General features: G+C 37.2%; 3 protein-coding genes across 3 annotated transcripts in view; 1 reads left to right on the forward strand and 2 right to left on the reverse strand.

The window, feature by feature from the left end:
• The window catches only part of LOC144968957 (two pore channel protein 1-like), a 49,449-nt gene extending 47,001 nt beyond the window's left edge, over positions 1 to 2,448 (reverse strand). The window contains exon 1 of the mRNA XM_078907852.1: positions 1,870 to 2,448. Within this exon, the coding sequence (XP_078763978.1) occupies positions 1,870 to 1,948 (79 nt within the window). The 5' untranslated portion in view covers positions 1,949 to 2,448. The remainder of the gene's footprint in view (positions 1 to 1,869) is intronic.
• A 101-nt stretch (positions 2,449 to 2,549) lies between these two features.
• Positions 2,550 to 13,795, forward strand: part of LOC144968958 (glutamate dehydrogenase, mitochondrial-like) — a 40,553-nt gene continuing 29,307 nt past the window's right edge. The window contains exon 1 of the mRNA XM_078907853.1: positions 2,550 to 2,639. Within this exon, the coding sequence (XP_078763979.1) occupies positions 2,552 to 2,639 (88 nt within the window). The 5' untranslated portion in view covers positions 2,550 to 2,551. The remainder of the gene's footprint in view (positions 2,640 to 13,795) is intronic.
• The window catches only part of LOC144968956 (uncharacterized), an 18,578-nt gene continuing 12,707 nt past the window's right edge, over positions 7,925 to 13,795 (reverse strand). Inside the window, exons 4-5 of the mRNA XM_078907850.1 lie at positions 10,478 to 13,795; positions 7,925 to 9,135 (exon numbers count right to left, since the gene is read on the reverse strand). The exon at positions 10,478 to 13,795 is cut by the window's right edge and continues 715 nt beyond it. Of these exons, the coding sequence (XP_078763976.1) occupies positions 10,714 to 13,795 (3,082 nt within the window). The 3' untranslated portion in view covers positions 7,925 to 9,135; positions 10,478 to 10,713. The remainder of the gene's footprint in view (positions 9,136 to 10,477) is intronic.

Consider the following 13,795-nt stretch of genomic DNA (forward strand, 5'->3'; position numbering starts at 1 on the left):
TCAGAAACAAAATAATCAAGGCAAAAAGGAGAAAGAAAAAAAAAAAATGTGAATAGCGATAGCCTTTTAATTAACATTGATTTCTGCCATTGAGACTCGACTCTGGATAACTCAATTTTAAAGTTGACACTTGATGGCACAGTTATTGTGAGTCGCCTCTGGACAGTCGAATTTGGTTAACTGTGCACTGTGGACATTTAGTCAGATTCAGAGACGAATCTGGAAAACACAACCTAATTAATAATAATATTAATATATATTATTAATAACTCGAAATTGGCCAAACTGAAATGGAAACTGACTGATGAGGGCTGAGGCTGAGACTGAACTGAGGGGACGTCTTTTGAGGCTGGCATTGACATTACTAACATAATCAAGACAACAGGGATAGAAGATGCAATTCAGCATAGGATCGATCATAACTTACCGTAAATAAAAGTCGCACAAGAAAATATAACAGTTGCAACTTCAAAATTATACCTGGACTTGGAAAAATTCGTAATTTTCATGGGTTTTTACATAATAGACACTACAACTACTTGTAGCAATTACAAATTTGTCATTAATAATTTTAATATGTTCAAATATTGATTTTAATCCCTTAAAGTCGAGCTATGGCAACAAAACTTAGTTTTCAAGAAGTTTTATGGAATCAAAGATCTACAATTGTCAGTTTGGAGCCTAAAGTCCGTAGTATTGCGCAATTTTTGTAGTATTAAGCAAGTCTGTTTCTAGTTCGTACTGGAATCAGCTGAATGACAGTGCGGTCACAAGTAAAACTGTGGACGCCTTCAACTCACATTTACCCAAAGACTAGCCACATGCGGGCACATGTGCCCACTACCCATTGCATGTGAAAAATTAGCCAGTGGAAAAGTGAAGCGCTAGTTTGGGTTAAAATTTGAATTTAACAATTTCACATGACAAATCACTGTTGCATTATTTTCACAGTATCTGAATGGTTCTGGTATTATATTAAAGAGCAGAGTTCAAGATTTCTATTACTGTGATTGTAGGCACATTACGTCAAAAATTATAATCTGATAAAAATTACGTCATTTAAAAACTTTCGTAATTAAAAAAAAAATTTAGATAATAAAAAAATAATTTATCTGTGTTTATGTCAAATTTCATCAAGATTGAAGGCAGCGCAGCATATTTAATTTTGGCCGCCAGTAATCAACCCTCTTTTCTCCATGCTTTTTTTAAGTCCTTTTTTTTTTCAATCAGTATGTATCAGTAGTCAGTTTATACTTTACGTTTGTATAAGTTATAAGTATAAGAGGCTGTCAAGTGGGGGAATTCCCGGTGACCGATTTTGAGCGTTTTGTGGGAGACCTTCCGAAAGCTCCTAAATCCCCAGTATTCTTGTTCGATTAGCGGGTTTGGGAGGGGGAAAACTTTTTTTATGCGGGTTTGGGAGGGGGGGGGGGAGACTTTTTTTAAATAAGTTTCCCCCCTCCCAAACCCCCTACTAGAACATTATAAAAAACAAGAATACTGGGGATGTATGAGCTTTCGGAAGGCCTCGCCAAAATAATAATTATTATCAATTTTTATTTTTGAAAAAACATCAAACTCCAGCTGACAACTGCTGATCAACTGCCTGTCACTGTCACTGATACTGATACTGAGTGAGTACGCCGTAATTTACAGATTTGATAGATACAGAATGGAACGAGATTCAAGATGAATTGAATGCTGCATCTTGATTACTAATTCATATTCACAGCCATCAGCCATTTATTGAATTGCCATTTGTCATTGATATTGTTACTTACGACCGATGATGAACTGTGGCAATTTGTGTCGGGTTTTAGTATTTTGTGTTTTTTTAAATTTTTACCCCATTTTTTGGGACTTCCTTACTTGGATTGGACGTCCATGGAACACTCAGAGGCCCTCGGTCCCAATCTTCCAACAAGGGTTGTTCCCTTGACCAAGACATCTTAGTCTTTTTATCCTGCTTCGTTGCCCACAGTCAGGATACTTCAAAAATCTCTTCACATTTCAGTTTTTGTTTTGGAACTCAATGGATTTTCACTCCCAACTCTCTTGAGACCACAGAGGGTCATACGTCAAGTGTTTACTTCCGTTAAGACTCGTAATAACAAGAAAGTATCACGGACAAGCAAACCTAAGCGCCCGAAAACGATAAACTAACGGTCTCCCTTTATAAGCACTTCGGTTTTTAAGCATGATCGGGCTATAACCACGATCAGGGTGAGAAACAGATATTTACTACAAATTTACTCGTTTATGAGCATGCTCATCCAAACTATGGATTCCGCGCTAATTTTTACTCAATCAAATTTTGTTGGTTTTTTATTTAATTGTTGAAAAATAGATTAATTAAATCAGTCAACTTGGTTTTATAAAACTATCGAAATGTTATGAGGATGTTATCACGAAACAAACCCATTAACCAACGTAAACTTAGCTAACCTTAACACAGACACCATTGATAAGGACCAACCTAAGAACTATAGACGTGTGTCAAATCTTACTTTATTGTCTAAAATTATCGAAAAAGTGGTTGCACATCGTATTCATGAACATCTACAAGATGATAAACTATATTATTCTAATTTCCGCTCTGTCTACAGACTACAGACCAGTCATTGCACTGAAACTGAAAGGTTTGTGCGTGTACAAAATTATATCGTTAATCACTTGGTGAAGATAATGTGTTATTCTTGTAATAGTGGTAGTGATAATGGTAATGGTGGTGGTGGTAACGGTGATGATTGGGGTGTGGGGATTATGGTAATATTATTATTGTTATTATTATTGATATTCTTGTTGTTGTTGTTGTTGTTGTTGTTGTTGTTCTTCTTCTTCTTCTTCTTCTTCTTCTTCTTCTTCTTCTTCTTCTTCTTCTTCTTCTTCTTCTTCTTCTTATTGTTGTTGTTATTATTATTACTATTATTATTATTATTATTATTATTATTATTATTATTATTATTATTATCATTATTATTATTATTATTATTATTATTATTATTATTATTATTATTATTATTATTATTATTATTATTACTACTACTATTATTATTATTATTATTATTATTGTAATAATCTTGTTATTGTGGTATCTTGTTATTTGGGTTGCAGGGGGTACATACAATAATGAAGCCTCTTTGTAGTTTTCTTCAAGTTACGTGTAGTTTTTAAATTAATGAGGAAGGTGTAATATAGTCGATGGAGTAAATGAGAGAGATTTGATAGGGAGGATGTATGGAGTTGTTCTGAGAGGTTTGGTGGCGAGATATTTCTTGATAATGAGGTGTAGTTTTTGTTGTTGAGAATGACGTGTAGTTGCCAGTGCCGCTATTTTGACAGGCAGCGTGGCAGGCTTCTTGAGGCTTGGTATGAATGAAGAGGGAGTGGTAGAACAAAACAAGATCTTATTTTGCGCAAGAGATATGCTGAGTTTTTCTCTCGCGCAATGCTCAGGGTCGTGATTGGTTCTAAGGAAGGGGCGACACTGTCAAATAAAGAAACAGAAATAACACACTATTAAATCTTACTATCTAATAGTTTTATTTCAATTAGGATTGCCCCCCGACGTGAGTCGGGAGACGAATGACCAATGCATGTTATATAATGGAATAGAAAATGAAGATTGGCACTCAGCCCTCAACGTAAGTCGAGTGGCGATACGGCCAATGCATGTTATATAATGGAATAGAAAATGAAGATTGGCACTCAGCCCTCAACGTAAGTCGAGTGGCGATACGGCCAATGCATGTTATATAATGGAATAGAAAATGAAGATTGGCACTCAGCCCTCAACGTAAGTCGAGTGGCGATACGGCCAATGCATGTTATATAATGGAATAGAAAATGAAGATTGGCACTCAGCCCTCAACGTAAGTCGAGTGGCGATACGGCCAAAATTAGTAATATAATGATAATCGAATGTATCAATAAAACATGAATATTTACAAAGTAAGATAATGGCATCGAATATGCCAACATCATTAATAAAAGCATAAGATATAAATCACTACCAACAATCTCACAAGTTTGGTATAATTCTATGATGCAGGGCATCATCAGGACATTATACAACTATAACGATTAATGACCAAGAAAGCTTGACAGACAGACCGATAACTGAGCATACAGCTAGTCAGACAATAGGTACTTATGCCTATATGTGTATCAGGTGACAGGCATACAGATAGTTGAAAAGGTAAATATATAAAGATGGGTACATATGTGCATAGGCAGACAGATATATAAGTATACAGATAGATAGGTCCGTAGGTCGGTCGGTAGATGGATGGATGGATAGATAGATAGATAGATAGATAGATAGATAGATAGATAGATAGATAGATAGATAGATAGATAGATAGATAGATAGATAGATAGATAGATAGATAGATACAGATACAGAGAGATATAGATGGATAGATGGAAGGGATGTGACAGTGACAGGATAACTACATCAACAACATTAGAGTAGGCCGATATTATTTACAAATCACCAATAATAAAGATCGTGGTAAGTTTGTAATCGTGATAAACAGATTATTGCTAGCACTCATGTAATCAATTAATTAGACTAAGTATTTTCCTCATGACAGATACAAGTTATATATTCACGTATTCGATTTACTGTCATTACACAAAGGCATTAACAATCCATGGAAATGATATGAATAAAATAAGAAATCACGATGTCAATAATTAAAACAATAAATGCAACAGCAATAATAATAATAATAATAATAATAATAATAATAATAATAATAATAATAATAATAATAATAATAATAATAATAATAATAATGCTTATGACAATGTTAATAATAAAAGTTCAACATACCTGTCAAATAAAGAAACAGAAATAACACACTATTAAATCTTACTATCTAATAGTTTTATTTCAATTAGGATTGCCCCCGACGTGAGTCGGGAGGCGAATGACGTTGAAGCGAGGTGCGCCACTGGTTTTATCCTTTCTCCCCACTTAAGTGCGACGGCGCGCAGCATACCGTAAGACGAATAGAAAGAGACCATAACAGAAAGTGCTATTTAAAAAAATACAAGAAGTATGAAACCATCATACCACATTATTATTATTATTATTATTATTATTATTATTATTATTATTATTATTATTATTATTATTATTATTATTATTATTATTATTATTATTATTATTATTATTATTATTATTATTATTATCATCATCATTATTATTATTTATTATTATTATTATTATTATTATTATTATTATTGAACGTATTGATGTTATTACCATTCGTGTATTTTTGTGTGGTGTATCAGTTTATTTTTTGGTTCCATTTACCTTTTTTTTCCACTTTCATGTATGTTGGCATCAAATTGTTGATTTATTGGCGAAAGCCTAATATTGAATAAACTTGTACTTCTCGACTTCAGTGTGGCTGTTATGTGTGTCGCTAAATCAGTACAATAGTACTCCGATTAAAATCTGATCCCCCCCCCCCCCCTCCCCCCGCCAAAAAAAATAAAAAAAAAATAAAGAGGAGAACTCTTAATGTGCGGCTATGTGGTCTAGTGGTATGACACTCGCTTTCGGATCGTTAGGTCCTGGGTTCGAGCCTCGCGCTCGGCGCATAGTTGAGTCCTTGGAAAAGACTCTTTACTCGCATTCTCTCACCGTACTCAGGTGTAAAATGAGTACCTGGCTGTTAACAGAGTTGGCTTTGTCCGAAAAATTGTAATATCGCCTAATAGGCGTTATGTCCCGTCCTACATGTTAAATGTTGTTGTTGACCAGGGACCCCTTGTAAAGCGCTTTGAGCACATAATTTAGTGGATATCGCGCTATATATATATTTAAAAAGCTCAAAGCTCAATAACTAACGCCAAGAAGAAAATATGATTTGAGATTTTATATTAAATAATCATAAAGGATCAAATATGTAACAACAAAAATAAAAGATTGAAAGGGATTTTTCATCATTGCCCCTGTTGTTATGACGGTCTTGTCGGTTCAGTTCCTTATCTTTGTCCTTGATGTTGGTGGTATAGATAGTATGCGCTTGGCTCAGAAGCTCATAACATTGCCATCCGGAAGTATAACGGACCAACACACAAACTCTGTGTAACCATGAACTTTTATAGCCTGGTTAATACAGTTTAGTGAGAACAACTCACAAACGCGGATGGCAAAAACCATAACAAAGGCCTGAATGACGTCATCTTCGAACTATCTATAGATAGTATGCGCTTGGCTAAGAAGCTCATAACATTGTCATCCGGAAGTATAACGGACCAACACACAAAACTGTGTGTATCCATGAACGTTTATAGTCGAGTTAATACAGTTCAGTGAGCATTACTCGTAAACGCGGAGTCAAAAAACAATAACAAAGACCTGCGTGACGTCATCTGCATACTATCTATATGGGTAAGCGTCCTTCCCTGTATCAATCTCGCTCAGTGGTTGACGGGGCAGTAGGGCAGCACAAACAAGTGTTCACACCATGAAGGAAATATTATTATGGTTCACACACTTCAGTAATACGCTTCAACAGTCGTAACGTCACTTCCCTCGTCATGACGCATGGTAACTTGGAAACTGGCTCTAAACTATCGGAACAATGGCGGACGCCCGTATGAAATATTTCTCCGGCGAGCATAAAAGCGTTTCCAGAGGAAAAAAAAAAAACACAAAAATTTGATCATGTTTTGACTTTTACACATTCTGATCACAAGGCATATGAAAAGGGAATGAAAAGTTCTAGCCAGCATGAAGAATAAAAAGTAATGATTTTCTTTGTTTAGAACCAAGATGGCCGCCGTTGCCAGGCGGCTTGACATCAGACTATTGAATCCAATTGGATTCAACAGTCTGATGTCACATCGCCCAGCAACGGCGGCCATCGTGGTTCTAAACAAAGAAAATCGGTTCTTTTTATTCTTCATGCTGGTAGAACTTTTCATATGTCATAGTCATGTGATTAGAGTGTATAAAAGTCAAAACAAGATCATATTTATAATGTTTTTCTCCTCTGGATACACTTTTATGCTCGTCGGAGAAATATTCCATTGTTCCGATGGTTTAGAGCCAGTTACTAAGTTACCATGGGTCATTACGAAGGAAGTGATGTCATCACTGTTGAAGCGTATTGGTCGTCGTTGGCTGAATAACGAGGTGGTCTAGGACAACGTAGCGGGATTCAGTAGGTATATACAAGGAACCTTTGTGATGTATAAGGACCTATAGATAGAACGAAGTTGACGTCACTCTGGTCTTTGTTATTGTTTGTTTTGTTTTTTTTGCCATCCCCGTTTATGACTAATTCTCACTAAACTGTATCATCGAGACAATAATAGTTCATGGTTACACAGAGTTTTGCAGTGTTGGTCCGTTATACTACTGCCGGATGGCAATGTTATGAACTTCTTAGCCCAACGCATACTATTTATAAGGACCCAGTCTGATTATAACTCGTATTGAGTTGTTGATTCCGTAGACACAAAAATGAAGAATTGTGTGTATATATATGTGTGTGTGTGTGTGTGTGTGTGTGTGTGTGTGTGTTTATTCTTCTCGTAGTCACAAGCTGCATGTTAGCCACTCAAGGCTTAGACTTAGAGACGGAATGAGTAGATCACTAACTTGTGATTTTAGTCAGCTGTCTCCAAAACGTTTCAACGAAATCAGTTTTGAGGGGTAGAGGAATAAAGGAAGAAAGAGAGAAGAAAAGGGAGAATGAAATATAGAATAATAGATAAAACAATCCGAGGAGGGAAAGAAGAGTAGAAAGATAAGACGATCGTGTGAAGCTGTTATGTTCATTTTTGTTTACTAATTCTTACTGGTGGCTTCTATCTAGCAGCTAAGTATCACTTTGACTTGGGCAATCGAGGACATAGTTTCAACCCCAAAGTTTTATAATCTCAAACAAAAATTGCCTGGTTTCTTAATTAAATTTTTATTTCAACCAATCAGTCATTTAAAAAAATAATATATAAATGGAAAAAAATTCAATGTAAAATAGAATTATGTGACCCATTACCTCAAAACGGTGTTATATCGAGGTATTAAAAAAGAATTATGCCTTTTTTGCCACGACATCATAAGACATCGTCGTCTAGGCATTCCACGAAGGAATAATATAGATAACTCATCAAACAAGATGTCTGATGTCAACAGGAATCACCCATGTTGTCCAAGTGAGCAAATTTGGGGTTAATAATCTTGCTCAAGGAAAAAACACGAAAGTGCATGAAATGGGGCTCGAACCCGGGTCATCCGGATCACAGAGCAATGCCTTAACCACTCGGCCACTTCGCCCCCCCCCCCCCCCATATCGAGGTATATACTACATAAATGTGATCAAAATGATTTACAAGAGATCCCACCAACCCAACAGCCCTACATAATGCCTACTGTAACCATTACAATTTTTTTCGACATAGACATCGCAGCTACCAACGAGTACTCATTTTTCATCTTAGTGCAGTGAAATAATGCGAACAAAGAGTCATTTCAAAGGATCCAAATTTGCACCGCTCTTATTGGGACTTAAACCAGGGACCTGCAGGTCACAGGGTGAGTGTAAAACCACAAGACCACAAAGTCGCATTTAAATCAAATCAAAAGTCTTAAAATGACGTCCGTTGGTCGCGATAACTAAACTGCATCAATGGGAGCGATCTATATTCATGTTTTCGTCCAACCAAGTCATCAATCACATGATTTGTTGCTGTCCAACGATTGGATGCTTCTTAACAAATGTAAACACGCTGCTTTGTTTATGAAAATTGTACACATACTCATGTGTCATTCTGAACAAAATGACCAATCGTGATTCTAGATATTTCAAATGCTGTGAACACTTTTCACTATGTAGGTCATTTTGAGCACATTTTGCAATGTGACCAATTACCTCGAGCACATGGAAATGTAATATAGATCATGCCCATTGTGTTATTATAATTTTGTTTGGCAAAGAATCGATCCTCAGCACTCCATAACATCTGCGCACACTTCCGTTTCCGTGCTAGCGTCATTTCCGGAGCACGGTTGACCTTGACCGCAAATGTTTGAACGGAATCGCTGCCCAATCCCACAAGTCAGACTACATGGACTCCATGAGCCCCAGAAGAATTCCACTTCTTTAGAGGCTGGAGAAAGAAAATATAAGACTATCACTTTACCATAAATAAGATAAGATAAGATAAGATATACTTTATTGATCCTGAATGGAAATTATCATAATGTTACACATCATTCATCGTTATATTAGCACAGATTTATACACTGTCATGAACTAATTGATGAAAATACGTAGCTAATTAAAAGCAAAATAGACATCAAATATAATAAAGTAAAATAAAAATCAAGTTTGATGAACATCAGAGGCACAAAAAGGGGGAAAAGTAAAAATGATAAGGGTTTTGTTAAGACTACATAATATTTTTCTATCTATCTAATGTTGACAGTTATGTTCCTCTTTCTCCCCAAAATACGTTCCGCCTTTGGAACAACCTCCCTAACTCTACAAAGCCTCTGAGCGACTTTGAGACCTCGAAAGATACACTACAGACTACCAGGAGAGTATTATATTTGTTTTTCTTTACCTTCTGGTTATGCAACAACGGCATTAATAATCAGGCTGAGTCAGACGCATTTCATGAAGAAGAAAGAAGTCGACAAGGATGAGGAGATCCAGGAGGAGGAGGAGGAGGAGGAGGAGGAGGAGGAGGAGGAGATTTGAGAACCTTTACCATGAATTTACCGGATGACACAGTCACTTCTGAATTGTGGCAAATAGAGCAGGTTTACCCCGATATTGGTAGCATTAAACGGACAGTTATTATAATGACTTGAGACTTCAGAAAGGACGCTTGTCTTCCAGAAAGCACTTTCGACCAGATCTATCTGATTCTGTGACTTAATCATGACATATTTTAAAGGGGTGTGAGACAAAAACAAACAAACATAAAATAATATTTTAAAAAAGAAATAAAAAAAAAAATCAATTGCCGTTACTTGTGAAGAAAGCTTAACAACCGAGCTGTCCGACCCCATGAAAATTAAAGCCTCCCCTACACACACACACACACACACACACACACACACACACACACACACACACACGCGCGCGCACACACACAAAATTAAATAAAAAATTGAGCTGTGATCTAACGCAATATTCACTAAATAAGCTCAAAGAGTTTTACAGGGTGTCCCAATCCAACAGAAACGTGTAACACGTAGCACAAGATATTTTTTTGGTGTCTACTGAGACAACGCTGTTTATAACCAGGGACTCATTTTGAATCTGCGTGTGGTGAGAGAATGACAGAAAAGAGCTTATTCACTGACTCAACATTACATCTCCCACATCAGGACTAGAACCAGAGACCTATCGGTCCGAAGGCGAGTGTCATACTTCAAGACCACAAGGGTTCTAAAAATAATCCACGTGTTGCTTTAGATTTAGATAACACCTTCCCTACCTACCTTTATGCCTGGGCACTTTTTCACTCCCTATGAATGCAAACGGCTGCTCTGACTCCATTTCTCGGCCGTTGTCATCTACCTCTATTCCATTTCCTTTTCCCTCTTCTTTATCGTCGTCGTCGTCATCATCATCATCATCATCATCATCATCATCATCATCATCATTCGATCTTTTGTTTCCTCCTCCATTTCCTCGCTATTCTCATCTCATCATCTCTGATGATTTTCATCCATTCTCATGTAATATCAAACTGGTAATCGTAGTCATCTTTGTCTCCAATCTTTTGTGGGAGTTTATTTTTGCTCTTACTTACATACGTTTGGCCTACTTTGCCATTTATTATCTGGTTATTTTGCCTAGTCCGACTTGGCCGATTATCTCTTCTCTTTCTCATTTGGTTCAAGTAGGTATTTCTCTCATTCTCGTTAGAATTGAAATCAGCGATGGCGTCTTGTAGAACAGTGCGCTCTCTTTCATTATACGGCGTTCGAGCCCATGCTTTAAAATCCTCGGATTCATTGGGTTTCGTCAAATTGTCTAGGTACATCAACACAGGATCCGTCTCTTCCTCGATCAGCCTATCCGCCAAGTTGCTCAGAAATGCGATTTTTCGAGCCAATTGGTTTTCCCCATCGAACAATGCATACCACCTAAGTCTGTCTCTCGCATTGGCTAAGTTATCGTACGCTTTTGAAAAATACGAGTCCAAATATGGTGGCTCAAGCTCCGGGTCGAAAGGATGTTCAATTTTCTTGGGATATTTTTCATATGGTTGGGGACGAAACCAATTGTTTCTTAGAGCAGGTCTTCTTTTATTATGCTTCAAAGCTGCTCTTTCTCTTCTCTGAACAGCTCGCTTGGTTTGAGAATTAAGGGTGTCTTGCTTTCCCTCGTAGAAGTCCATCATGTGTAGAATGTTCTTATTAAGGATATTACCGCCTTCCTGCATAGCCCTTTCTCTGTTTCGTGCATTCTCATCTGTATCACCAACAGTGTTGCTAAGGGTATGGTTAGGCCTGAACATTGTGTCACCAGAGTCCATATTATTAACGCTCCTTTTTATCATCGTCTCCGGATCATAGAAAACCGTCTTTGATGATTTATCCAATTCTTTGTGGTTACGTTGTATGACGTCAACCAGACTGTTCTCATTGTGCACGCGCAGTTTGTCTTCATTACCTTTTAAAACGCTTCTTCGAATTCGGCTGTTGGCGAGTAGATAATTTGCCTCCATGTTTTCTTTCAAAAAATCAATATCGGCTTTCTCGTCCTCATCAATTTTATTTATCGACTTCCCAATATCAAATACTTTGTCTTGTTTCAAGTCGTTCTTTAAAAGTTTGATATCAGAATCTTTTTCTTGTTCTGATTCAGGAACTAGTTTCAGTAACTGACTAAATTGCTTAGCCAGGTATTTTTCGACATTTGAAGCAGGTTCGTGTTGGGCGGGAGGTGCAATCTTTTTTGGCTTGCTACGTCGTCTCATTCTTCTTAGAGTTTCATGGTTAGATTGTTCTTTCATCAAATTGTGTAATATTGGCATGGCGAGTTTGTTCTGAATTACATCTCTTCGATTTTCTTCAGGGTCTGGGGATGAGCTCTTAATGTTCATCTTGATAATATCTCCGTGGGTCCTGTATCGTAGATTATTAACTGCTTTGACATTTCTGTAATACGCCAAAGTCTTTTTTACCTTATTTAAGGTCTTCATTACTGATTTTCTCTTGTTGATGAGCGTGCGTTTTTCTACTTTTCTATTCGCCATATTGTCTTTCTGGTTTGTGGTGTGCTGATTTGAATGGGTTTTATCTCCCCTTACTCTAGGACTCATCGTTTGTCTCCATTCAAGTAAGCCTCCAATCCCGGGATTACTCTTGTTTGAAATCAGCTTTAATAACTTGTTCATTTTTCTGAGAATCTTTTGGACAAGTGGTCTAGGTGACGATTTTTTAAATGAAGGATACTGGCCGCTATCGCTAAGGAAAAATACCGCTATCCGTTGTTGCAATGCAGTGTTCAAATGCTTGCGTGCCCATCGAAATTTGTGTTTCATTATGGCGTCGATGTGTTTTAAAAATCTGAAAGTCAACAATTTTAATTTCATCTGTTTAATTCTAGAAAACCGACATATCCTGACTCCACCTCGTTTGTTTTTGTGTGGTTTTATACGTAGGGTTTCTGTTTTTCTCTTGTGCATCTCGTTCGGCCCCATTCGTATTCTTTCATCTTGTTTTATCAAACTACGCTTTATCCTTGATGGTGTGTACAGGCTACTCTCATCATCAACCATCATACCGTCGGATTTATCCAAATCTTTGCTTTCATTTTCTACTTCACTGTTGTCCGGTTTGCCTCTAGTACCATCTCTTGTGGTTTTCTCAACATCCTTCACATTACCACCAATCCCTTCATCACCAATAATGCGATCAACGGAACGATTCTGCATGCCTTCCCTCATTTCATTCTCATCTGCCTCCCCTTGAAAATATTTCTTATCGTACACAGGAGGATTATCTTGAATTGTTTCTTCTTTTATGGGATATGAATAAGTTCCATCAAGTTTATCCCTTGCCTCCATTTTCATTTTAAGCGTTTTCAAATCTTGTTGCAACCTGTTAAAAGTTCTCAGTAACGTTTTATCATTTGTGTTCTCTGCGATTTTCACGTTCCCTGGTTGTTTAAAATGCCGGTGTCTTTGCCTGTCACGATATCTACCAGCCCAGACTTCTCTATCTTTATCATTTGAATATTTGCGTGGAGGAGCTCTACTGCGATGTTGAAAGTAATCATCACGGGATAAAATATTATCTCCCCTGCCTCCATGACGGATGGATACGTGGATGTTGTGTTCTCTTGGAAAACTTTCTCCCCGTTCATTATCGCGATATAGACCATCCAGTCTATTTTTGTAACGGTACGCGTATTTCTGACGCATGCGCAGTTCACGTTCAATTTTTCTAGTCTTGCTTATAACGACATTCGTTTCGTGCTTAATCCATTCTAGTTCCTCGAGCATTCTCTGAAAATCCGGCATCCGGTCAGAGCCTGTATATCGTCGGTCTTGATCGTAAAAATCACGGTCGTCATGTTGATACATGTTTTGATGACTGTCATTCAAACTCACAACTATTTTATCGTCCTGGTCATGCGAATTCCTACGCGGTGATTGCGGTCTGTAATTATTTTTGGGATGAGAATCTTGCCTTAAAAAATTGTTGCCAAATCGTCTTCGCTCCCCAATTTCATGAGTTAATTTGGTTCTGTCTGCCATTCCATTATCGTCTTCGTGTTTACGCTCACCCGAAACGTGTTTTAAA

The sequence above is a fragment of the Berghia stephanieae genome, chromosome 3 (genome assembly GCF_034508935.2).
Source record: "Berghia stephanieae isolate SIO BIC M18660-M18661 chromosome 3, UCSD_Bste_1.3, whole genome shotgun sequence".
NCBI classification, from domain to species: domain Eukaryota; kingdom Metazoa; phylum Mollusca; class Gastropoda; order Nudibranchia; family Aeolidiidae; genus Berghia; species Berghia stephanieae.